This window comes from Homarus americanus, unplaced genomic scaffold, assembly GCF_018991925.1.
Source record: "Homarus americanus isolate GMGI-L3 unplaced genomic scaffold, GMGI_Hamer_2.0 scaffold45698, whole genome shotgun sequence".
Lineage (NCBI taxonomy): Eukaryota > Metazoa > Arthropoda > Malacostraca > Decapoda > Nephropidae > Homarus > Homarus americanus.
In genome coordinates this window covers 9,164,916-9,191,416 of record NW_024735554.1, presented here as the reverse complement: position 1 = coordinate 9,191,416, position 26,501 = coordinate 9,164,916, and the positions used below count along the sequence as shown (strand labels likewise).

At 37.1% G+C, this 26,501-nt stretch overlaps 2 protein-coding genes across 12 annotated transcripts; one reads left to right on the top strand and one right to left on the bottom strand.

Annotated features, from left to right (window-relative positions):
• Positions 1–56: 56 nt before the first annotated feature.
• On the bottom strand, positions 57–8,737 carry LOC121871494 (methionyl-tRNA formyltransferase, mitochondrial-like). The gene is made up of 5 exons (XM_042373871.1): positions 8,425–8,737; positions 6,055–6,249; positions 4,379–4,501; positions 921–1,099; positions 57–775 (listed from the first exon to the last, which is right to left on the bottom strand). Exons 1-5 carry the CDS (start codon positions 8,640–8,642, stop codon positions 168–170), a joined length of 1,323 nt encoding a protein of 440 aa, XP_042229805.1. The 5' UTR covers positions 8,643–8,737; the 3' UTR covers positions 57–167.
• Positions 8,466–23,804, top strand: LOC121871495 (GPALPP motifs-containing protein 1-like). 11 transcript variants are annotated; one of them, XM_042373877.1, is made up of 8 exons: positions 8,466–8,603; positions 13,091–13,249; positions 13,791–14,053; positions 14,298–14,401; positions 14,618–15,171; positions 15,307–15,474; positions 19,922–20,068; positions 21,768–23,804. In XM_042373877.1, exons 4-8 carry the CDS (start codon positions 14,317–14,319, stop codon positions 21,924–21,926), a joined length of 1,113 nt encoding a protein of 370 aa, XP_042229811.1. In that variant the 5' UTR covers positions 8,466–8,603; positions 13,091–13,249; positions 13,791–14,053; positions 14,298–14,316; the 3' UTR covers positions 21,927–23,804. The 11 variants fall into 11 exon arrangements, with proteins under 11 accessions (XP_042229811.1, XP_042229814.1, XP_042229815.1 ...); XM_042373874.1 differs by lacking the exon at positions 8,466–8,603 and adding an exon at positions 8,757–8,879; XM_042373883.1 differs by lacking the exon at positions 8,466–8,603 and adding an exon at positions 8,797–8,929 and having other exon boundaries at positions 15,310–15,474.
• The last annotated feature ends 2,697 nt before the right edge of the window (positions 23,805–26,501 follow it).

Here is a 26,501-nt window from a genome sequence, read left to right as displayed (position 1 = left end):
TTAACTTGTAGGTCTTTATCTCTGGATGCAATTAAAGGATTATTTTTGTAACCGAGTGAATTCAGCTTCAATTTTATTTACCCATACAGAATATGTAGTCTGAATAAAATTTACATTATAGAATTAATGAACAATTAGAAATGTCTACATTTGAACTGAAGACCGCATCAGTCAAATCTATGATGATCCTTTGGTACTTTACCAATAAAACCATTGTAAAAGTCGTGTGCACTCATTGCCTTGCGTCCCTTTATCACAATTTGTCTAAAGTTCACCCACCCATCTAGACATAAAACACTTACCACTTTTAGTTTCTTATTATACACTACACTTCCAGGTGGGAGTTTCTTTATCAAATTAAGATTACCTGCATAGCTCTCATTTTGCTCACAATTTTTTTTTACATTAACAATCCTGTCTGCTTCAGTAGTATTTGTGATGTGACATTTATTCAACAACCATTTATCATTTCTTTCTAAAACATTTTCTTCTGTTACACACCCACTGTTATGTGGTATATTTTCCTTTATTTTTTCTAAATCTCTTCCATTATTCTCCTTAAAGTCTGGTACTTTAGTGACAGCTGTTTTACCCACATCTAAATAATGAGGAGACCATTCTTCTTGCATAACCATATCCCTGAGTCTTACTGGTGTTCCATGCCATATTGTCCATAGTGGGAGGTAGTCATCAAAAGCTCTGTACATGGCTTGAATATTACTACATGTACAGCAGTTCCATTGAATTTTTGAGGTGGCCTCACTAACTTTTGGAGCTGAAAAAAAAAAGAAGTTTTTGGAACAGTATTTATTACTATAATGTACAATGTGAAAAGATATTTAAAAAAGACTGCCAACATACAGTAAGTGATTACAATGATCTCAACACATTTCTAAGAGGTGATTATTTGTGACTTGTACCTTTAGTGACTCCATCTTCAGACTGTATAACAGCAGCCTGTAGTTTCTGTGGTAAGTCCTGCAGCACAGATATCAGCTCTTGGGCTCCTACTGCAGCAAGATGTTTGGTTAAAACACCACTTTTTGTGTCCCATGATATGGGAACTGCTACTCTGCTCACAATTTTTCCCACATCAAACCTTGGAGAAATGGAAATAGTGTACATTAATGTACATAAACCATATGCTATTTCTAAGCATCAGTAGATGCTGCTTAGCACTGAACAATAAAGCTTCATCATGATCATCAATCTTGCACACTAATTTTATTAGTAATGTAATGGAGTCCCTAGCCCCACTCCATACTCCTAGTCAGTGATAAAATGCATAATGGGGACTGCATTTTTTTAAAATGTGCCACACAAAAATTTTTTTTTTACCATAGGGTCCTATCTGTGAGTTGAAGTTCATGGCGTGAATACTCTGGGGCCCAACTGGGCATTACTTGAAAATAAACTCCTTTATTTCTGTGATAATTTTATTTTTAAATGATATCATTGCTAAAGCAGATAATCTGTCGTTCATCATGGTATTCCACAAGAAAGTTTTGATTCTTTTCAGGGTTGAAAAGCACTTTTCTGCCTCAGCCATTGTCATTAGTGTTGTTATCATAATCTTTATAAGCTTTACAGTTTCTGAGAATGTTGACTGTTGATAGCTTTCAATAATAATTTTTAACAAATACATGAGGCTTTCTTATTTACACAAATCTTCTCTTGTATAGAGTACACTAAGTTCAGTACTCAATTCGTCTTTTTCAAACATGGAATAAACTTCAACTGTTTGTTCAAGTTCATTACTGGGAAAATTATGAGCATACTTTAGAAAGTTGTTTAACAAAAGTAGTCTACTTGCTGCCAAATGATTAAGAAAACTAAATCTTTCTTTACATTGCATCATGATTACATTACAGACTTCTTTTGCAGCAGCTGATTTATCTCCAAAGCATTTTCTTCTCTTTGGCTCTGAATCCACTTCCTTGACTGTCACTTTCATCTCCTATTTTCTGAATTGTTGAGTTGAACACATTTAAGAAGCCATTAACCTTTGTTGCATCAATGTTTCTAGACTGAAACTAAGAGAATAAGATATCTATGTGAGGCATTACTGCTGTCTGGTTGACTAGGTTGAAAAATTCCCAGAATCTTTCAACTAGTTTTCCTTGTACTTCTTACCTTAACACAATTACCATTTGTGTTTTATCATAAATATCAGTGGTTTCATCACACATTACTGCCAGATATTCTGCATTATTTACTTCTCCCTTGATCCTTTCTTGACTTACTGTATGTTGAACATAGATTCTAGTAGTTCATTTTTTATGGGTTTTAATATTCTTTTGAAAACTGTTGCTGTAATTAAATTTGCTTTTAAACTAGAGTCCAGTTCACAGACAAAGTCTAGCAAACCACAAAATACTCCTCGGTTTTTCGAGCTTGTGGTTTCATCATGTCCTCTGAGAGGGAACTCAAACTTGCCACAAAATTTTACACAATCTATGACTTTTGATAGGACATCACAATTTTTTTCTCACTTGTTCATTATACTTGAAAACAAAGTTTGTATGTTGTATCAATTTGAGCGACAATATTCACTTTACCCAGGGGTGATAAATCAATCATATTATTCATGTGCTGAGCAGATTTTTCATACTTTCTTTTTTTGTTGCAAATGCTTCAAATCAGTCACACCAGTTTTTGTTGAGTCCCCGCCATAAAGCAAACAAGAATAGCAAAATAATGCATTTGATTCATCACAGCCACAGATGCAGTCACATTTTTCACACATTAATATTGAACTGATGTGAGTATTCCTTACTCCTACTTGTGCTACTCTGTTGAATATTCAAGTTTGGCGTATGACTTCCTCTTCTTTGGATTTCAATTTTCTCATTTAATGTCAGTTGAGTGAAGTTAATGCTTTGCAAATACATAACTTTTTCCCCCCATAATTTTGCTCAAAACAAAATTATTATAATACAGTACTGTACTTCATACCAGATATTATATTTTCGATCATATTTCATGTAATATTTTTCATTTTTTTATATTTCATACAAGCACGGCTCAAGGTCTGTCTACAGTGAAGTCAAAGCGCTGCTATTATACCCCTCCACCGTACGTATCAGACCTGCTCACTGGGCTGCAGAGAATGCAGCCCAAATTTCAGTGTAGCAGGGGCGCTAAATGCGTAAAAGGAAAGTACAGTTGCTAACTTGCTATGATTGTCAACTAAGTTTAGGTGTATTATTCTTATGAAAATAGTGTTAATATATACTGTAATGAAAACAACATTCTAACTAAATCTTTTAATAAAAATTTTGATTTTTTTTTCTATTTCTGGAATAGAAGTACATGTCATCTGGCTTTATTTTTGGGGGGGGGGGCAGCCACTTCTCTTAGTTGTTTTGTAAATTTCTGAATCAGTTGTGTCAACTTTTTACTGTTCGATATACAGGTACAGCTCCTCCCCGACTTACGACGGGGTTAGGGACCCAAATCCAGGTCTTAAGTCGAAAATGCTTAAATAATATATAGAAAATCTAAAATGGGTGTCTCTCAAACTCTCACTTTTAAGCTTGCCAGTCATTTTAAAGTGAATTACAAACGAAAATTTTGTCTGTGTACTGACGTTGGGACTTGAAAATACATAATTTGACAAAATTTTGGTACAACTGAGGCAGGTCGTAAGTGCGGGTGGTCGTAAGTCGAGGAGGAGCTGTATATATAAAAAAAAAAGTTACTTTGCCTTGAAACAACAAATCATCTTAGTAGAGTAATGAAGAAAGAGCATAAACCATAAAAATGGGCAGAAATGCTTTGAAGTCTATTTTTATCCTATTTTTGTACATTTGCAGTCTCTGCATAATTATTAGTGGTTTGTTGTTTCTCAGTAAACAAACTATATGTGACTTATAATGCAAATTCTATTAAAATATAGCAGTTTTAACATAAACAGCTGCCTTAAGCCTCGGGTTAGGGTGCTGCTGGCAGTACCCCCCCATGTTGGGTTAAATTGAGAAAAAACTAAGGCGGGAAAATAGGCGGACGTTCTGGAACGTCACCTGGGGCCTAAGGGTTAAAACATGACTAATCTCTACAAAAAATACATTAATGTAGAATGGGTACAGTACTAATGAAAGAAAAAGCCCAAGAAAAATGCAATGTCTGATGAATAGTAGAGGATATGAGAATGTTATGCCATGGATAGGTCCGCAATATGACTGCTGGCAAAAGAAATCAATGACATGCACAATAGTACTACCACAGCACACTTTTATATGTGGCCAATCTACTTAATATATAATTTTCATATACCCTGGAGAATATGCAAAAGGAATATAAAAATAAATAAAATATATTTAATGAGATTGGAAGAAAACTATAATTAACTTTTCAGGAATTAATTACATTATCTTACCTATGAGGTTCAATTTTCATTATAGTTATACCAGTTTCAAGGTCATTATTCAACACAGCATGTATAGTAGGTGCAGCTCCTCTCCATCGTGGCAAAAGTGAACCATGGATATTAAGGATGCCCCTGTGAACAGTAAAATACAGTACAGTACAGTACTCCTTTAGTCACACAGATAAAATATGTTCAAAGAAACTAGGAAATAAACAATTAGGGAACTTTTCAAGAACAGTTAATGGTCTGGCTCATGCCTTCTGTCCAGTGGCTCCAGTTGGGGTGATACATGAGGGTACACCAATCATCCCCACCTCCCAGTCACATCCAAGTGTGTGTCTTCACTTGAGCATTTTAACCCAAACAAACCAAACGAGCAGACAACGCACGAACGAGCAGTTCGAGTGCAAGCTCTGTATTCTGCATGTTCGACAGTGCTCGTCTTATTCCCACCGTTTTCCTCAGTTGAACCATGGATCTCACAGTGGCAGCAGGTGCATTATTTATTCCTTAGCCAAAAGGAAGAAGAAATCTAGGAGAGTGTGGTTAAGGCGACTATTTTCTGGAAGGAAAAATATGTCCCTGTTAAGTGAAATGGATCGTGGCCATTTGAAAAACTTTACTCAAATGACACCCTTTTACCCCCTGAAGCTGGCAAGCAAACTTCCCATTTTCTTCTTCCCATTTCCATTGGGAACATCCATAATTTGTGCAATGCTCACCCAGCAATCATGCTTCCTATCTTTATTGTAGTACAACCCATGTTGGGCATTCCACAGCTCAGGATGCTTCTCATATTCATCCAGTAAGGTTAAACATTTCTCCCTGTCCCACTCCATAACACACCATATAGCTGGAACAGCATTAACACCTGTCCTGACAGAGCACCAATGAGCAACTGAATCTTTTTGAGCACTCACCATCTAACGACAAGCGAAGGAAAACATTTGGCGCGTTTGGCTCGGAGACACTTACTTACTAGCCGAATTCTGCTCATTTGGTTCGTTTGGGCTAAAATTCTCAAGTGAAGACGCACCCTAACAGTCCCTAAATAGAGAAGATCAGGTGCAACAGTTGTTCTCTGAAAAAAGAAGGCCTAGATTGTGTATGACTAATCAGCATACTTCTTGCCATAACTATGACTCCAGTACCAATCCATCATCTATTCAATTCATCGCCAAATGCCATCAAGTGTGGACATCAGCACACTCATGCTCCTGTGAATGGCTTATAAGCTATAAATGGCTCAGTGTTACATCCCCCATCACATCACATCTGGGATTGGTAGCAATTACCACAATTCTTGGCATAAACAGCAAAATAAGATATAAAGTCTTAGGTTTCATGCCCCATTAGGAAGCTGAATGATATTTAATAATTTCTCCAGTCTAAAACATGCCCTGGATACATATATCAGTTACTAACAATGCTGTCATGAGATATGAATTTTAAGGAGTAATGAAAACTAGCCAGAAAAAGGGAATTCAGATGATTTACAAATTAAGTCGTGTAAAGCTTACTGGTAAATCAACGATGTCTTATGGATTTCATCTTGCAAACGTTCTCCTTCTTTGGTACAGCTCATTTTGAAGGCTACAGTTTGAATAAAATAAAAAATATATTTTGGAAAATTAAAAACGATTTTGCTAGAAAATTACACCCAAATAAGACTAAATATTACTTACATTGGGAATGCATTTATAATTTTAGCAGGTATAAGATGTCCAAAAGAAGCTACAATGCCAAGATCATAAACTCCACGAGGTACTTCCAATGGCCAATCATGAAGTGGTATTCTTTCCCTAAGGCAGTAACGTCGAACTGCAGGAACAATCTTCTTCAAGGAAACGGACACAACATTCAGTTGCCCCACAACACCACTGTAAACAAGAACACAATCAATAAATACTACAATATATTCCAAAATCAAACTGCTTGAGACCATGGATAGGTTACAGTATTATGTAAAAAATATTTATATAATGGTTGCCTATGGACTGGTTTTAAATAGGTTTCTTGAGACATAAAACTTTTCAGGAGCACACCTACAGAAGGCTCTCTGTTATCCAGCACATTTGGGGAGCTGGTGGTGACTGATTTCTAAGAGTTCTGGTTCTTCAAGAGAATAATTTCTGAGATGCTAACATACAGTACCGTACTGTACTGTACTGGGTTTTGGAAGGTATATTTACCACAGTTTCTTAGGGAATACGATATGGAAGCATTAACATCTAAAATGTTCCTTCAAAAGTAAACAATTGAAGTAAAAGATGGTATCAATGTATTTACAAGGAAAACCAAGGAAAAAACAGTCCAATTCCTCAAGCCAATGTGGGGTATTTTTGAGGTAAGAAATAAGTTACTGTATTACAATTATTGACAACATACACACCGCCAATTTTTCACAGAAAATGAATTTAAAAATGCTGCAATTTCACTGTGTTTTGCAGTAGACATTGTTGTATTTTGGGCAAATGTGTTAAAAAGTGGTTATTTCTAAATTAAATCTAACCTAACCTTAGTAGATAAGAAACAAAAGTGGCCAAAGTGTTGCTAGAAGACTGAACCAAAGAAACCTACTTAACCTTTCCTAACTTCCAAGCCAGGGGGCTCTGCCCCCTAGTTCCAGTGGCATTTTAAACAGAAAGAACTTACTATGATATGTTGCAATGGGGGAGAGCCTGGGAGATCGGGGTTTTTGGGTGGGGTAGAAAACGAAAATGAGTCATCTGACCTGACAAAACCTAACCTAAATGTTTCAGCAGTAAAAAACTCTGGGGGCGCTACATGTCTGAAAGTACAATACCTTAGAAGTGGAAGGACCAGGGATACGTAAGAATTGGATAGAATAATTGTCTTGCTCGTAAAACTCTGCAATAAACTTAAAATAATCGTAGGAGCACAAATGACAACCAACCTCCACCACGGCCATTGTGAAACTGGTCAATGAAATTAAAATCATACCCAGGCTGCTTCCTTTAAAAAAAAATCAAATACTCACAGATACTCACAGATGATCTTCTGGAAGAGGCTCACGCCTGTGACTCCAGCTCAATAGCCTCTTCTCTACTCAGACGGTGGCTGTGTGTGGCGGATATTTGTGCCCTATAATTATATACTTGTTGATTTTTCCAGTATTTATCTAATTTTGCTTCAAACTTTTCCACCGTCTCCACATTCACTACCCACTCAGGTAACCCATTCCAGTTGTTGACAACCCTACTCGTGAACGAGTGTCTTCTGAGATTTAGCCTCGCTCTTGTTTTGTAGATCTTCTTTGAGTTCCCCCGGGTAGTGTCAGCCTCCCTCATCTCGAACATTCCTGCTGTACATGCCTGGTCATATATGCCACACACTATCTTGTATGTTTCCACTTGGTCCCCACGAGATCTTCTGTACGCCAGTGTCGGTAACTGTAATTTCCTTAGTCTTTCCTCATAAGATAAATCCTTGATCTGTGGAATGCTCTGCCTTGTTTCCATACTCTTAAAATGTGTCTCACTTCAAAAAGCTGGTTTTCTGGCATCTTCATGGTGTAGATTAATACAGTACTCTTATTTTTTCGCCCCCTTAAGCCCGGGTGGGCTATTCCCCGCAAAAAAAAAAAAAATGGCTGAGACAGGTATCTCGTCAATATTAACCCAGTTATTCCTTGGCTGAGACAGGTATCTCGTCAATATTAACCCAGTTATTCCTTGGCTGAGACAGGTATCTCGTCAATATTAACCCAGTTATTCCTTGGCTGAGACAGGTATCTCGTCAATATTAACCCAGTTATTCCTTGGCTGAGACAGGTATCTCGTCAATATTAACCCAGTTATTCCTTGGCTGAGACAGGTATCTCGTCAATATTAACCCAGTTATTCCTTGGCTGAGACAGGTATCTCGTCAATATTAACCCAGTTATTCCTTGGCTGAGACAGGTATCTCGTCAATATTAACCCAGTTATTCCTAAAGTCTTTTAGATATTTCTCGTTAGGTGACTGGTTAACCTAGATTATTCTCCTAGAACATCACTGTCAAACCCATAACACCATACTGTACAGTGACTCACCTCGTTTGCTGTTCGTTGTGGAGCGCCATCAAACTTTGAAGAGCAAATTCATCAGTACCAAAGAACATAATATCCCATGGTGGTGACGACTTATAGGTGGCTGCACATTTTGCTTTGTGTGTACAGGGAGTGGTTAACTTCCTCCTAGTGTACAAGGGCTCCCGCATTTTTCTTAACTGGTAACAAATAATACCTTTTACTTTTTGATGCCAATTCATATTCACATAGGTTTATTTTGAGTAATTTTTTCAGTCATTGATAGTTATACAGTTATAATTCTATGACTGAAAGAATAATCGGTGAGGTTTTTGACGTTATTCTGTTTGGGTTCTTGTACATCACCACACAACAGCCGGCTCCTGTATCCTTGGTGTTTACAGTCTATTATCTACTTATATCCAAACTAGAGCCATTATCCTTTATCCTTTTATACAGGACTAATAATAATAATAATGGTAATTATTCGGTAATGACTATGCACGGAACTCTACATTGATTTTATATGGTAATAGTGGAGCTAGAACTTAAAGTAATGAAAAAATTCGTAAAAGTTCTACCACGGAAACTACTAACAAAAATAGTTTTTTTTTAGTGTATTTTGTGGTATTTCAAGTGAATCTGATCTTCATTTTATCGGAATTGAGGTATTATGGAGATATAACCTCCCCTCCACTACCAGTAAAGGCTAATATATGACTTGTGACTGTCAGCTGTTCGGTAATTATGGGGGGTGTTTTTAGTAACAGTTTTGTTCACTGATTACTTTCACTTCTATTCATTTCCTGGGCAAAGATGAGAGTGTAGGACAAAAGGTTAAAATTATTGTTTCGGTCATCCACGTATTTGGAAATTGAAACATACCATTGGAAAAACATAATTTCAACCTAACCTAACCAAACCTAAAATTCGCCGGATGACCAAAACGATGATGATACTGACAAAAGCCCCCTAGGACAAATAATAGGAATTTTAAAATCATATAAAATATTATATTTATTATGGTAAAATTATTGTTTTGGTCATCCACATATTTGGAAGTTCAAAACACGTCAAAAAACCACCAGAAAAACATAATTTAAACCTAACATAACCTAAACTTAAAATCTTAAAATTCACTAGATGATCAAAACAATAATAATACCTTTATTTTATCATAAGACTGCAATACCAAACCTAACCTATTTTGCACTTTAACTGAGGGACGTTTGTCTGGGGGCTTTTATCCAAGGGGGGGACTTTGTCCAGGGTACTTTTCTCCTGGGGGCTTTTGTCCGAGGGGGTTATTGTACGTACTGTGAAGGATAATATATGAGACGTGACCGTCAGAGGGTTCAGTAATTATGAGGGTGTTTTTAGACACAGTTTTGTATGCTGATTACTTTCAGTTCTATTAATTTTCTTGTGTAAATGCTTAGTTTTCTAGATATAGGCGAATTAAGATATATGTTTGGTTTGGTTAGCACATGATTTCAGCCAGTTTTATATTTTTTACGGTGAATGTTTATAAGTGCACCCAAATTTGTTAAAAAGTCAAAAATATATTTTTCTAGTGTATTTATGTGTTTAGATCGGTTATGACCTTCATTTCCTTCGGAAATTGGCCGTCTTTGTTTATAATTTTTTTTTGGTGGGGCGTTTTCTGAAAAAAAATAATGGCTAGGCGAATACAAAATACACAAAAAAACACTAGAAAAACATTAACCTGACCTAACCTAACCTAACCTAACTGACTCAACATATGATGGAATCACTTATTTATTACCCTTATTGTCTTGGTTCTCGTTCGTAGTTGGAGTTACCACAATGCCACATATGTTGGTCTTGACGATATTTACATTCATTCTTGCACTTAGGACACTTTACTGAGGTGGGAGAACACCATGAGATCGAAAAAATGCTATAGTTTCTTCGTTTTTTCCCCCAAAACTCGCAATCAGCTCCATATAATTGAAGTGACACTCATCGCAGACTTCCATGGTCGGAAATTAATTTGAATTTTGAAATATGAGAGACCCAAAATTAAACTCGAATTTGATTGGGCCAAAAGACCTCGAATTAAACGACATCATTTTAATTGGTTGCCCAAAAAAACTTTTGATTGGCTGCATGATGTGTACGGGAACGCATGCGCGTGATGATTTATGAAGGAGACATGCAGTGTTGGAGGTGAGGTAGGCGATAATGGCGGAAGATTGATGGAAGAAAATAGAAAAAATTTTGTATATGCTATCTCCGTTATCATGCATTTGCGACGGTAATGTAAAAGAGGAAAATTATCTTATAAATAGATGTCTTATTCGAATATGATAATAGATTAGGGGTAGGAATGTTGGGTGCGGAAATACAATAATACCTTTTTTACCAACATAATACAGTATCTTCTAATAAAATCAGTGAAAACTGGGTATTTTTAAACCCATTTTCAATGAAAAGCAGCGGACAGTCATGATCCAAATAATTACCCCGATAAATTTGATTACACAAAGTGGGCAGGGCGTTGGAGTAAAGGGAAATTATAGGGTAAAAACATGCAAAAAACTGACAAACCCAAACCTAACGAAATCCTAACCAAAGAAACCAGAAGGCCCTCCTGGTTCTCCCCATTTGTTAAAAAACTTACCTTAATGAATAGATGAATGGCAATAAAGTGATGCCACTTGAATGAGAAATTAAACACAAGGCACAGCGAGATTTCTTTGTCATGATGACTATTGTCATTTTGCACAAAACCAAAGTTCTTATCTTGATGGTAGTGGCAATCTGAACCACATTTTCCACACCTCACAGAGGTTGGCAGAGTACCATAAACCTTGAAAATTCCAATGGCAACTAGTCAAGGAAAATTCAAATCACTAAGCACGAATAGAAATATCAATTGACACTGAGACTTATGGTAATTGGCGGGACATAGTCACGCGAGTCAGATGTAAACAGTGTCTCCCACCAAAATGTACTGTCTTTATAGAAATCAAAATATTAAAAGAAAATTGAAAAATATAAATTAGTGATGGAAACATAATACCTATAGAATAATTTTTTTATCCTGTCTTCCTATATAAATATCAATACGTAGTACGCATGAAGTTCCGTGGTCGACCTTTTCTGAATGTTAACTAAAAATAAAAATACAGTACCTTATAGCGTTTTTTCGAAAATTTATATTAATATTATTTTATGTCTTGATTTCACTTAGAAATATATAATTTTTATCACGCAAAGTGGTCAGGGCTTTGAAGTACTGTACTGTACAATACAGTACAGGTACTCTTCAACTTATGACATACTCGACTTACAACAACCAGGACATACGACCGCCGTGGTTGTATAAAATATTTTTCAAATTACTGTACATATTTTCTAGTACCGACGTTAGTGATCGCGCTGTGTACTGACAATTTTTTTTGTACCTGTAGTTCCCTTTAAAATGGCTGGCAAGCATAAAAGTGAGAGTTCTTGTGCTGCTGAGAAGAAAAAGAGACACCCATTTTAGAATTTCTATGTATTATTTTCGCCTTTTCGACTTACGACCTGGTTGTCGGGACGGGACCCCGTCGTAAGTTGAGGAGAGACTGTATATGATTTATAAGAGATGGGATGAACCACTCTCACTTAATCTAACCTAACCTGTAACCTAACAGAGGATAGGCAGGTTAGGTTGGTTGATCTTATCTCTGATAAATCAGTGGAACATAGATGAATATTCAAGATGAAAAAAGTCACCAATATAATAATACCCAAATTGCAGTACAGTATTAATGAAGCAACAACCTACGTACTATAGCATAACCTAGGTAATACTCATTTTATTTTGAATGATTTAGTGAAGCAGCAGCTATCAGGAAGTGGTGATGCTTCTTTAAATAATTTAGGGATATTATTTGCTTCTGAACCTTGGCATCATTAACTGAATAAAGTGTGAGTGGCAAAAAGATGTCAGAGGTTTGTTTTCATTTGCTGGAGCTATTTGTGGCTTCAACAAGTGAAAAGAGCTCATCCATTTGGTGCTACTGTTCTTGTGTATTTTAGTGCTACAGTTTATATATTAATAGGGTGTACATACAATAATTACAAAACTAAGTTCTAAATATTTTTTCCAAATATTTTATGCCATTTTTGCTAATTAATCTTATTATTGTATAAAAAAAATTTAAATATTTTTTCTGGCATTTGCAGCTAAACCTAGAGACTTGTAAAGAAGAAAATATTAATTCTTTCTTTATAATTTTATTCTTGAGAAATTTTACATCCAACCACTGACCCCCTTGAACTGTTGTTCAAGTGTTCATAATCTTTTGCAATACAGTATTTGATAACTTTACTGAAGTTTGTAGTCATTTGTAATTTTATAATAATTTTTTTCAATACTAGAGTACATACTTAACTTTAACAAGTTTCACAGTAACGATTCATCACAATAACGACAGTAATGAACTGTGGTAACTCAACACATTAACGATACATTTCAACACAATAATGATACAGTAGCACAAGTTGATAGTTACTGTGGGCGGCCATCTTGATGACATCAGCGAGCATGGTGGTTTATTGCGATCAGAGCGTGTGAATAGGAGGCATGGTGTAATTTACTCACTTATCTATGATGGCACTGTTGATGATAATGTTCAAGATTTACCTGTGTGTGATCTGTTAGATGATTTGCCACTAGAATTCACTGGCTTTGAGACTGAAGGATCAGTTGGTGGTGACGCTGGGGAAGCAGCGTAGTGTGAGAGTGTGGGGGCAGTGGTAGGGGGCCACTAGCACCACTCCCCTGCCTTGGATGACAGCAAACATTCTCATTAAGCTGTTCAATGAGTGTCTAAAGGTTGGTTATTATTAGTTATTAACTCTACATGCAGTATTAATGTGTGTGAATAAGTGGTTGTGGGGTCTATAGGGGGTGAAAGTGTCTGAGAGCTGGTACCAATTGACCCACTTAGCATGTAAACTATACTCACCGCATTAACGATTTTCAATTTAACGACTGTTTTTGTAGTACCAATTAGTCGTTAAAGTGAAGTATGGACTGCATTCAGTCTCCAAACTCAGGCCATTTTAACCGGAGTATAGGTTAAGTTTGTATAATCTGGTTATGAGGAAATCCGAAATATGAGAAAATGTACATTTTTCTTTCCTATGTAATATCACATAATTGTGCGATGGGCCTGAGCTAATTCTACACAAACTACCAAGCCCACCCGACCAGACCCACATGACCCACACCTCTGTTCTGGAGTTTATCATGTTTAACATTGGGATTTGTACCAGTATTTCAAGGGCATTAATTTTTTTCTGTCCTGTGCTTTGTTATACAAATGACCTCAAATTTACATAATAGAGTATTTATGTTATTTTTTTGTGTCCAGTAATTGGAAGATGCTGTGGTGCTGGCACCTCCATCTGGGAGCAACCCTGTATTGGTTGGTCAGTGGTCTAGTTAGTGCAAGAGTATGCATGGAAGCTAGACCTGTGTCCAACCCTTCCTCTGAGAGAAGAGGTATGGCTGGAATCTATGGCAGTATTCATCACTTCCTCTTGGATCCTGCACCAGTTTCCTTCCCTCACTGAAGGGAACCTACAAGATACAGTAATGAGTACTGTACTGTCACTAAGTAATACAAGCTCCCAGGTGAGGGGTGGACTGCCAGATAGTGCATAGTGGTTGTACATCCTATAAGTCTCTGGAATTTCATATTTGTGACTCCTCATACATCTTTTTTATAATTTTTTTATAAAAATTGTAGGAATAGCTGCAGTACTGTAGTCCCCTCCTGTTTTTCTGCAAATTTACCTGTTTTGTTACCATTCTGTCATCCAGTATACTGTAGTTAGCACAGTGGTTATCCTGAAATTCTGTGATTATTTTCTTGCAGCCGAGAAGCAGTATTCGACATGAGTGATTCTGATAGTGATATTGACTCCTATGGCCCCCCTTTACCACCTGGTATGGGATCTGGATCACATAAAAAGAACAAAGGTAAGAGGAAAGCCAAATACAGTATCAAATTACTGTAGCTACTCTACTAGTAATGGTGAAAATATTTTGTTAGGCAAATTATTTTATGGCCAATTCCTGCAGATGGCATAAATACTTTTTTTTTTTTTTTAGTTTTGATGAATATATAAACAGCAATAAATTATTTTGCTGATACAGTATATTTTACTTACTTTACTAATAGAGAATTAATTACAGTTGCAACAAAAACTCCATCTGATGACACTGAAGATTTAGATGAAGATGACTATATGCCAGATTTACCACCACACTTAGTAGGCAAGAAAAGAACAAACAATGACTCCCAAAGTGCCAATCTCTCTGACACAAGTGTAAGTCAAAACCTTCAAAGACAAAATTTAAAGAGAACTGGTGAGGTACATACTGAACATCCCCAAAGTAAAGCAGCTAAACCAAACCAGGAACGAACACCAGATATTGGGTCTGATGATGATGATGATATGTATGTGCCAGCTCTACCTCCACATTTGTTGAACAAAAAGCAAGAGAAAGCTACAAGTTGTGACAATAGACGTATCCTTGGACCAACAGTTCCAAAATATTTTACTCTACCTGTGGAATCATCTAATGTGAGCACTGATGGGGAGGAAAACAGTGAAAGTGAAGACAGTGATGGGCCAGTAATTGGGCCTCTACCATCCACACAGAAATTCAGTGAGGAAGAATACAGAATCAGACAACTAGAGCTTAGGGCAAAGAGAATGAAGGACAAGCTAGAAGGGAAAGATGCAGTAAGTTAACAGCATACAGGTTTAATGCATGATTATTTGTACATTATTGTTAAATAAGTTTTCATTAATAGGTTTACAAAATAAGCCAAGAAATCTATGGTAATTATAATGCAAACAATAGCCTTACTTTTTCAGCAGGACAACAAGCCACTGGTACGTGAATCATGGATGCTAGAATTACCAGAAGACAAACCCAACTTCTGTGGTCTAGCTCCTCGTCAATTTTTGCGTAAGACTCCACAAGTAAAAGGAGATCGCTCAGGATGGACTGATACTCCCGCTGATAAAGCAAGAAAAATGGAGGTAGGGTATACAATTTTGTTACATTAATATTGAGATATGGTTTATATAGAAATCTGTCTGCAAAAACACAGATGAAGGGTCCACTAGAAGTGATAGGGATGGAAATCTAAGAAGCAGAAGTGTGTGAATGAGTGGAGAGCGGGGCATAAAATTTTTTTTGAAAGGATAAATTGCGGATGTGTGATAAACTATGATGAATTAAAGGAATCTAGATGCTCTTGGTGTGTGTAATAAAAAAAATGACGGTAAAAGGAGAGGTGAAGTTTGGACAAGTGAGGGGGAGTAAACTCTGGCAAATCTGAGAGATGGTGGTGTTCAATAATTAAGTTTGGAGCTGTGTCATAGAATACATGAAGGTTAATCCCAGAATACAATGACTCTTGAAAGTAAAGAGTGAAAGGTGGGTTAGAGTGAGTAGCAATATATCCACCAGGAAAGAGAAAAGAAGTTTTGGGAATGCATGTACGTACAGTACGGTAACCCTTAAAAATCCTGTCGCCTCTTTTACTGCTCCACGAACCCTGATATTCAGATTCATGAACCTGAAGCAGTAGACACTGATGCATTATTCTGTCCATAAATACTTCAGATTCAAGAGTCTGAATCTTGGAGTTCGTGGTTCAGGAGGAGAGGTGACAGGATTTTTTTGGGTGACTGTATTGTACTTGAATAATTGTACGTACTGAAAACCTGAGTGTGAGAGATAGTAATGGTGATGAGGGGATTTAAATACAAGAGTTAGTGATAGGGAAGTGGAGAGGATTGTGGGAAAATATGGAGTATCAGGAATGAACCAGAATTGAGAGACTGATAAAACTGTGTTCCAAAAGAGGGTTGATTGTGGGGAATTTTTCAATTAAGTGTTTATTTAAAAAAGCCTTTGTAGTTATTTTAAATTTGCCTGAGTAAATTTTTGTTCATGGGAATGTATCTCCAATTATATAATGGAAGTCAATGGGAAACTGGCATTGAGTTACAAATTTTTTGGGGACTAACCCTTTTGTAACCCAAGGGAGACCTTTTCATGGTAAGAGAGGTGTAAATTTGGTAAATAGGGATATGAGATGTGAATAAAGTTGTTTCAGCAGGTGTTTGCAATGACAATGCTTAAGTGAGTGATTCAGTAGAATTATCATCATCATTGTTTGGAAGAGTGTGTGCTAAGAGCCCACTGACAGAAATGTCTAATTTGTCTGCAATTTGTTGTATTTCAAGTCAAATATGGCTGATTTTTTCACTAGTTTATAGTCACACAAGGGTTTGCTTACCATATTGGCACAAACACAATTTTTTTTATTATTATCTTTAAAGTTTATTTAAAAAAAAAATCATATGCAACGCTTGTAGAATCAAAGTTTAGTTAGGTGACCTACAATATAGAAATAATACAAAACATTTGCAGGTCTATGTCCTGTACATTTAAGCGGTATGATCAGAGGTACGTGAGTCGCCAGTAGCACTGTACAACCTCGGAAAAAAATCCGGCCTGGCTCAGGTTAAGCGACGCACTAGCTTAATCATATTTTGTTTTGTTTTTTGTCTTGTGATAATACAAGACAAATTACAACCCAGACAACCAGCCAGCAGAGGCTTATTATGGTTTGTTTGAATATTTGAGTGATGTTCATAGTGAAAACGATGATGAAAATTTTGCAGATGTAAAAAATAAACGGAGAGAATGATAGTGACGACACTTACGAGGAACATTAATTCTGGAGAAAAAAATCCAGACATGTCAGTGTTTGCCTGCCTAGCACATTTTTTTCTTGGTCATTGTGTCTTCCTGTAATTAAATTTAAATCTAGACTAGCTATATTTATTTCAAGAGTCCAGACACAACAGTCAGCCACAAATAAAACATTGCATCTCTCTGAATTCAATACAGTCAGTTAAAAAATGAAAAATTATGGTATTTCATCTTCGAAAATTTGTCTGATTTTTCTCTCAGATTTGTCTGCAAGTAGATCGCAGATCGCAGTCATATCTGTCAGTGGGGCTAAGAGAAAGTGAGGTAGATAATGTTTTATGACTGAGCCCAGGAATATGTAACGCATATTATAGCACCAAGTTCATGGGTTGGTAAACAAGGTATATACAGCCATGATCAGTTAATGTCTAAGTCTCATTTATTAGAACATTATGTTTTCCTATCTCAGTGAAGTTACCCAAAGAGGTCTTTAGAAGTGTGAATCATTTCAGAAAGAGGGCAACTACCAGTAGCTGGCAGTCACTTATGTTGGCCATACAGTATTGGGATTTCAGGTGTCAATTTCCTCAGTTGCAGCAAACTTCCATGTTACCTACCAAGAGGCCAATGTGACATGGAGCCCACTGGGGAGTTAATCCTACTTTTGTTAAAGCAGGTAACAAGGAGAGTTGCCTTGTATATTCCCTTGTGCCACTTAGTCTCTAAGTGTAGGTATCTCATCCAGATATAGGCTGATATAAGCTTTGTAGATGACCAGGAACCTCTTTGTGGGATGGACATCCCATGGAAAAAGGTCATTGAAGATGTAATGCCTGTAGGTCATGAGCCTTAAACATGCAGGGTGGTTTTGTCAGTTTAATAGCAGTCACAATCATTTTAGATGTAATAAGCTATTGAAGCTCCACATCTCGGTCTGTGATCCATGACCAATGTGTGCTGAGGATATTTTTGTGATCAATCATGATGCCATACCCTTGAGTTTAGGCCAAAGTGGTGCAGGTTAATTATGACAGTATATAAAGGGACTGCCATGGCAGAACACATCTTTCACAGCAGTGTGAGATTATGAATGAAGGGAGAATATGCATGTCTGTATAGTAGTATACTGTACTGTACTCTCGATTTAACGGAATCCGTTGTAACGAACTCTTGATTTAGCGGAAGGAATTTTTCCCGTTGTTTTTCACCGATTTAGTGAACTTGTTTGCTAAATCAAAATTAATTCCGTTAGTACGCTCACACCTATGTAGACACCTCAGACACATGATGTATACAAAGAAACATTATTCGTGGCTTACCTTAAACTAGGGAGTTAGGGGTTTGTTTTAAATTTTTTCTTTAATTTCCAAACTTTTCTAATTGATAGCTGCATTCTTTTGACTTTCTTCTCCACACCACTTCCTTTCTGAGACTTCTGAGAGACTTGGCATGATGTCTAAGCACAGTACTGTAGTTAGTTGACCAAGAGGTAACAGTGAACAACACACACGGTGGTGGCAGGATATAGACTGAGCGGATGTAAACAAACCCCATGCGCCAAGTGGTGCATTTGGTGTGGGATTTAACAGAATCACGCTCGATTTAGAGAACTAGTTCGCTAAATTAAGTGAAAATAACGGAAATTTTGATTTAATGAAAAGGGTAGCTCAAATTAGCTCGTTAAATCGAGAAAACTCTGTATTAGCTCTTGATTCCAGCTACCTTCATTTAGCAGGAAAAAGCTTGATTGTAAAAAAAATTACACGAACATTATCAGTTTTACATTCTTGTTTCTTATTTGCTACCATTCCTGTATTTCTTACTCTATATAAATTCTCCATTGTACAGTGGTCCCTCGGTTAATGAACGCCTCGGTTAACGAAATTTCGGTTAATTAATTACCTTCCATAAGAATCTTCAATTCGGTTAACGAAAAAAAATTTGATTAATGAAATCCTTAAGAAAATCACGTTTTGTTTTGAACATCAGCTGAGGGGGTACTCAGCCAATTCATTAATCTGTTCTATGTTTATATTCGTTTCCAATGGAGTAAATATCAATAAAGTTGTGCTCTATAATATTTATGCATGTTTTCTATTAAAATTATTAGTCATTTTAACATTTATTTAACATATTGATAACCCTGTATATGCAGTACAGGGAACTAGTTAGTTGTGCACCCATTAAATGTGTGGGTCGGCCACCAGGCGTCAGTCTGGCATTGTTTTCTGTGGAGAGAGCACCTATTTTGTTGGTGTCTTGAATATTTTTGCATTTTTCATTGAAATTATTGGTCATTCTGAAAGGTGATTTCTCCTCCATCCCCACTTCCTTCTCTTCTCCCTTCTCCTCCACCCCCACTTCTAATTCCCATCATCATCAACCAGGAGCCTTCTACATACACACCTGAAAGTAAGTGCACTTTACTGCATTTTTTTATACTTTGTATGTACTTTTCGGTGAGCTGGAACCAGTTACCCAATATCCCATTGAAACAATGGATTCGGTTAACGAAATTTTCGGTTAACGAACAACCTTCTGGAACGGATTGTGTTCGTTAACCGAGGGACCACTGTGTTGTGTATTTCTTTTCAATTATTTGTTTTCAAAATTCACCTTCTACTCTAATGAAATTCAGACAAGATTGGAAATGTAGAATCCTTTTCAAGCACTAATAAATTGTTTTTTTAATTGATAAATTATTCATATGTCCAATTTTTTATAGTGTTGAAATGGCTTTTAAAAATAAATATTTTTCAGATGGGTAAAGAAGAGGAACAGCAGGAATTAACTCCTGAACTAATTGCAAGCAAACAACGTGACAAAGAGCTTTCTGAAAAAGTGGATAAACATAACCAGTCTAAAAGAGCCAAACCTCTCATTGACATGCACAAGAAGAAACTAAAGGTATTTATTAAATTTCATTTCTATGTCTCACTGGCTGTTGATCAGAAAACTGTCATGTGACAGAAAGATATCACAATGTCAACAAAGTTATGTACATTTGAAAGCTCGGCAGTCAACACTTGCCCACCACTATGCAAGGAATGTCAGGTCAGGCAGGAAGCTTGTAAAATTATCCAAACAGTAGTAGACTTATACTGTTTTTTGATAGTTTAGATAAGGACTACAGGTGCTCCTCTACTTAAGAACATTCAACTTACAAACTTTCAGAGATACAGACATCATTACTGAGGGGGGTTACCTGCCAGAACAGGTGTTTAATGTGGATGAGACTGGATTATTTTGAAGAAAATTCCAGATAGAACAAACATTACCTAAGAGGAGAAGAGTGAGCCAGGTTTTAAAGCTGTATTAAAGGGTATAGCTGTACTAAATATCCATAATCTTTTCATTTTTGCAATATGTTTGGTGTCTACAATAGTAAAGTTGGACTTACAAATAAGCCTCAGGAACGTAACTCATTCGTAAGTAGAGAAGCACCTGTATAAGAAGAGAGATGTAGAAGACATTTTATATTGCAGGAATATTTTATCTGTACAGTTTACTTTAAATATTAGTCACAGACCTAGAAAAGTAAATATGGTATAGTATATGTTTTACTTTTATGTTCTTATGCTGTTGGGGGATGACCAGTTTGAAAATGTAAATATGGGTACAGTACAGTACATGTATTCCAAAATTGGAGAGCTTAAGAACTTACCCAAGGCAATTTAAATGTCTGCTTCATGCACAAGTAATATAATGTATCTAAAGAGAAGATAATGATACACTTAAATTAGAAATCCATAATACTGAATCAAACTTATTTTTGCTCTTGCTTTTGGCCACTTGTCAAGCAGCACTCGTAAGTTCCCTTCAGGTGCATAAACACCATCTGCCATTTGTTGCTGATACAAATTTAACACTGCATTTTCCAACTCCATTTGTATCCTGATCACTCAGGTTTCTTTGCAAAGGAAGTCTTACTTTTCTCATGAATTTTTAAATTCCTTAGTTTCACTTGTCCTTAATAATATCATTGCTCCAGTTGAAGTGTTTTTGCACCTTCTCCCTTCTCAGATACATCTGTTATACAGTATTTAGCTTTCCTGAAATGCTGAGATTACTTATGCTGGAAAGACATGTAAAAGTATCCCTGGAAGCCATATTTAAACCACTTTGAAGTGTTCCAAAACAACAAATAAAGTGTGAACAATGTGTCTGTAATAAGTGCTTCTGACAAGGCAATATGTGAGCCACCATAATTTTGTACAGGTATTTGTTTGAGATTTTGTATTTACAGAAATAAAGAAACTGTAGTACTGTACATTATTTGTCTGAAAGTCCCAAAGTAAGCTAAATTTTGAAGTGTTAATTATATAATTATGGGAGCAGACTGGGTTGTAATTCATCACATATTTCATTTACTTCTCATCTTGTGTGAGAAAAAATTAAACTTAATTACTTAAAAAATAAATACATATTATTTTTACATTTCTAATTTTAGCTTTTATTATATACAATACTTTTATTTTTCATTATGTACGACATAATTGCTTACTAAAAGCATTACCTGTATGATATTTTTGGGGGAACAATACAGTACTGTACTGTATTTAGTTAGTAGATCCTAGTGAATAATGTTATTTTCTTTATCTACCAGGAGACAAAAAAGAAGTCTGGACCAGAAGAGAGACGTCCTTTCAGCCGCGAGGAAGACATGAATGTGAATAAATTTGATGATGCACAGAAAAATACTATCATAAAGAAGGCACGGCAGCTTAATGACAGATTTTCTGCTGGAGGTAGAAAGTTTTTGTAATTTTATAACAATTATTTACTTACCTTAGAAGTGATAAATACTTTAGATTTAATAGATTTATAACCTTTCTGTAGGTGGCTAGGATAATGCACTCACTAAGCTGTTGGTTTAAAGCCATGAGACTTACCGGCTAACATTAGTGGCTGGGACAAATCTTAGAAGTGATCTGTTCGTCCAATTTCCCCTGTAAGGAAATGTAGAAGTAAAGGTTTGCCTTTAGTAAACTAGAGGGATGTGCTCCAGTTAGTGCACCCTGTCATACATTACAATTTGGCTTCAGTGGTAAACCCCTTTTATTCCTGGCCATTCCAACACACCAAGCAAGTGGTTCCATTGCTGGGTGGCTCTATTTTTGCAGGTTAATGCTGTCTGTCTCTTATTACTAAGCCCAATTTATTTTTTTCTTCTTCATTTAATAAGCTCTTTTGAGAGAATATTAGGTTCTTTTGGGTGTATTGGGATCTGTTAACAAGTTGATATCATATTGTATTGTTCACTGTGAATTAATAGGTTATTTGACCACTTGGGCTCTTTCCCAGATAAGGATTAAGACATGTGCTTCCACTAGAATTGGACTCTTACACAAAGGGTAGTTCCAACACCATGATACCAGGTCTTGTACTCTGGAGGGAACTCTCAGGTTGAATTAATATTTTCTCACATTGAAGTCAAAATAAATTGCTTTTAATGCTTGAACATGAACTCTCATCTGAATGATTAAGAGGTGATTAATACTGTGCTTGTGTTCAATGCATATGGATAGTTTGGAATTTTAACCTTAATGCCTTGGGAAATAATAATGTCATGCATGGGAAACTTAAAAATCAGAGTCTTGCATTTTAGCTGCAAGCCAGAGTTGGGGGTGATATGTCCAGGGGTCAGTGTGTTTCTGTTTATGAGATTTGCCTAATTTAAGGACTGTTTGTGTCTGTTTTTGGAGCTTGGGATGTGCTTATCTGGATATATTTATCTTATTTACTAAACTTATCTTGGAAGGAGGTTTCCCTGGCTGGGGGTCATGAGATGTACAGTAGTGCTCTCCATACTGTCTAGAATAAAACTGAGGTTTGCTTGAGAATTTCTTTGTGCTCGGGGAGAACATGCCAAAGGTAGCATTGCCACTCAACTTTTTTAAGTATTGTACCAAATTCGATCACTAAAAGGTACCAATTCAGTACAAAAGGTACCAGACTTAAAAACAAAGTGTAACACTCAATTTCATTAAAGCTGCACATCTTTCATGCCCTTTGCTTCTTCGGGCACAGACATCTTATTGTAATGTACAGTCTCTCCTCGACTTATGACGGTCATTGTCGTTATATTATACAGTATTAAAATATTTTACATTATTTTCTGGTCTAGGCATTTGGTTGTAATGTCTAACGATGCCTTACGACAACTTCGGCTGGCACGCTGCCACGTGTGTACAGCATCCACGTCATACCCCGTCGGAACAGAACCCCGTCGTAAGTGGAGGAGAAACTGTACAGTATATTGACTTTTTCCACGAGTTTCATAGGGGTTTGCCAGGACTTACTATTAACATCTTGAAGCACATTTTTGTTGTGTAGTATTCTATTGAGTGTGTCTGAGGTAAGACAAAATCTGTTTTTTGTTTTGATGGTAGTCACCATTGAGAATGTTATCTCTGCAACAGCAGAAGGATGAGGCAATGATAATAAATTCAACTTGAGTCTTGATAAATTGGGAAATCTTGGTTGATCACCACATCTTTTGGCACAGTTGATTGATTGATTAATTGGGGAAAATATCCCATTAAGTTTAAATATAAAAATTAAAATAAATAAATTACCGGTGCTCATTTAAAAATCACAAGCAGTAAAGTATCTCTATTGTAATAAAAAAAAATTAAAAGTCCACCATCAGGTGATGAACTTTTCCTGCTGAGCACCTTTGAGACTGAGAAGAAGCCATCCCCCTGTCAGCACTTGGCCAGAAAACGACTCCTCAAATTCACATGACTGGGACACTACTAGCAAGTGTTGTAGTCAGTGGCACCAGGCAGTCATCACAATAGGGTTGTGGTTCTCTGGCCATAAGGAAACTGTGGGTGAGGTGAGTGTGGCCAGCACATAGATGGCTAAGGGCAGTTTTATAGCGGTGGGGCATCCAAGAGTATTCCCATGGATAGAGCTTCATCGTAATCTCTCGCAGCAGTCATGTCCAGACACCAGCATGGAATACAATTTGGGCCGATGATCACATCAGGTGTGTGAAGGATTACTGGAAAGTAATCACTCCCACATAGATCATCCCAGATCTCCCACAAAAATTCATGCCTGCTGCTGCAGAGTACAAGGAAAGGTCAAGGACAGAGTGGGTTCTTGTCTGCACATGGAAATGGGTTGGGGAATTGGTGTTCATGATATGGAGATCCAGTTCCTGTACCACAGACTCCAATTAGGTTGATTAAATCTGTCCTGGACGTTGGTGTACCAGGGGGGAGGCAAACAGCTACTTTCTCTAGGGGGGGGGGGGACACAGCTGTATAATGGTGAATAGAACGTTCATGGAGGTGGAGATAAAGATGACTGCCTCCATGAGGACCCAGTGACCCACCATCTCCTACTGGGTAAGAATATATGGCTTGATAAGCATGAGGAGGAGGATGGTGGCCTTCTCCCACCACTGTTTCTTGTAATCACACAAACTAGCAAGAGACGAGAGAACAAAAGGCTCCTAATTAGCCTTTAGCCCTTTATTGTTCCATTGTGTCGGTGAAAATTATTAGTTGGCTTCTGGCAAGACCTCCCGCTAGTGGACGATGGTGATGCCACAGGGACACCTGCCCAGACCTCTCAAAATTCTTTAGACCCACAGGATCAAGGGCCTGTGGTTGACTGGCTCCTGCTGTTGTTGGTATTTTTACAGGAACCTTGGTATGTCTTGAAAACAGCATTACCACCAGAAGGGATTGGTTGATTTTGTTAATTTTTCCACAGATGTTCTTATCATTATATTAAGTATTTTAACCCCTATGCCCTGGGCTATGGTGCCGCTGGCCGTACCCCCCACTCGGGGTAAATTGAGAAAACTCAACTCGCAGTGGCGAGGGAGATAGGGGAAAGCTTGTTTAGACGGGGAACGCTCGTGGTCACTACACACTTAGTGGCCATTTTCTGCTTGCCTTTGTGTCTGGGATGGCCAGTAATACATATATTTACTAATCATAATACTTATTTTCTACAAATAAATCATTTAGAATTTATTTTATTTGCATTATTTAAAAAAAAAAAGTGCTCGGCGACACATGCAGTCTGTCGTCAGGCTGTCTTGGGCAACACACGCAGTTTGTCATCAAGCTGTCTGGCTGTCTTTGTGTTTGGGAGAGCAAGTTATGCATATAAATAATTATCGGATAAATAATTCCACAATGAAATACATTTATTTCATAATCACAGCATTATTTTCCAGTAATACTTCACTACAGTACAACTACACTACATTTAGCATCAGAGGTTGAGGGACGACTCTCCATGGTGACAGGCTAATGCGTACTAACTGCACTAAGCCCACCCATGCTGCCTTGTGTGTGGCGTGACCACCAAATAGTCATGCTGGGCATTCAAACAATGGCGCGCGTTCCGGAATGTCAACCAGGGCGCCCTAGATGAACTTTCCAGAACGTCAACTGGGGCGTAGGGGTTAAAAGAGGCAACATTTACTTGAACCTGACCTAACTTCCTAGTCGGGAGTCTTTGCCCCAGTCTTATTAAACAGAAAGTACTTATTTTTACATCTGGTACCAATGAAAGCAACTTTGTTGAAGCGTCATGGTGTAATTTACTTTTTTTGTGAATGTGAAAGTAGGCAATGAACTCGGTAGATTTTTGGATGAGTATTTACAGTAATTAATTAATTTTCTTCATGTACTAAGCGCAATTTCCCTCATCCTTGATGCCCTGCCCACTACAGGTGATTTATGATTGTAGGTAGAGAAAACCAAAAAATAAAATACTTATAATTAAAAGAAAAAGCTGTTGCCTCTTTTAAAATACTATAACGATAAGAACATCTGTGGAAAAAATTTATGAAACCTTAGTAGAGCCATCTAACTGTGAATCAGTCAGTGACTCTGAGGAGATAGTGTTGACAGGAGCAAACACCCTATTAGCCCTCGAGGATCCCCTTGATGATCCGGTGGGCTGACCCTTTGGAAGAGGTTGCGCCTTTGAAGATTCTTCACTATGATTTCTTTTGTTGCCCAGATATTCTGCCTTTGGAGAGCAAGGGGCTGAAAGTGGGCTTCTGAGGTGTGGACAGTACATTAACTAATGAAGTGGAGCACTTGAGAATAATAGAACTTTAGTGACTAGATATTTTTAGGCTTGACATTTTTGGTCTGGAGGTTGTAGGTTTTATTGTGGATGAATACAGTGGTCCCTCGGTTAACGAGCACAATCCATTCCAGCAGGTTGCTCGTTAACCGAAACCATTGTTTCAATGGGTTTTTGGTTCCAGCTCACCAAAAATTGCCTAAATTCAACAAAAAAGGTAGAAAAGTACACTTACTTTGAGGTGTGTATGTAGAAGGCTCCTGGATGATGATGGGAA

Coding starts and splice junctions, on each gene's coding strand:
- LOC121871494 (XM_042373871.1), bottom strand. CDS start 8,642: ATGAATTGGCATCAAAAAGTAAAAGGTATTATTTGTTACCAGTTAAGA. Junction 4,502..6,054: donor ATTATAAATGCATTCCCAAT/GTAAGTAATATT, acceptor TACTGTTCACAG/GGGCATCCTTAATATCCATG. Junction 1,100..4,378: donor ATGAAAATTGAACCTCATAG/GTAAGATAATGT, acceptor CATTTCTCCAAG/GTTTGATGTGGGAAAAATTG.
- LOC121871495 (XM_042373877.1), top strand. CDS start 14,317: ATGAGTGATTCTGATAGTGATATTGACTCCTATGGCCCCCCTTTACCA. Junction 15,172..15,306: donor AGCTAGAAGGGAAAGATGCA/GTAAGTTAACAG, acceptor TTACTTTTTCAG/CAGGACAACAAGCCACTGGT. Junction 15,475..19,921: donor ATAAAGCAAGAAAAATGGAG/GTAGGGTATACA, acceptor AATATTTTTCAG/ATGGGTAAAGAAGAGGAACA.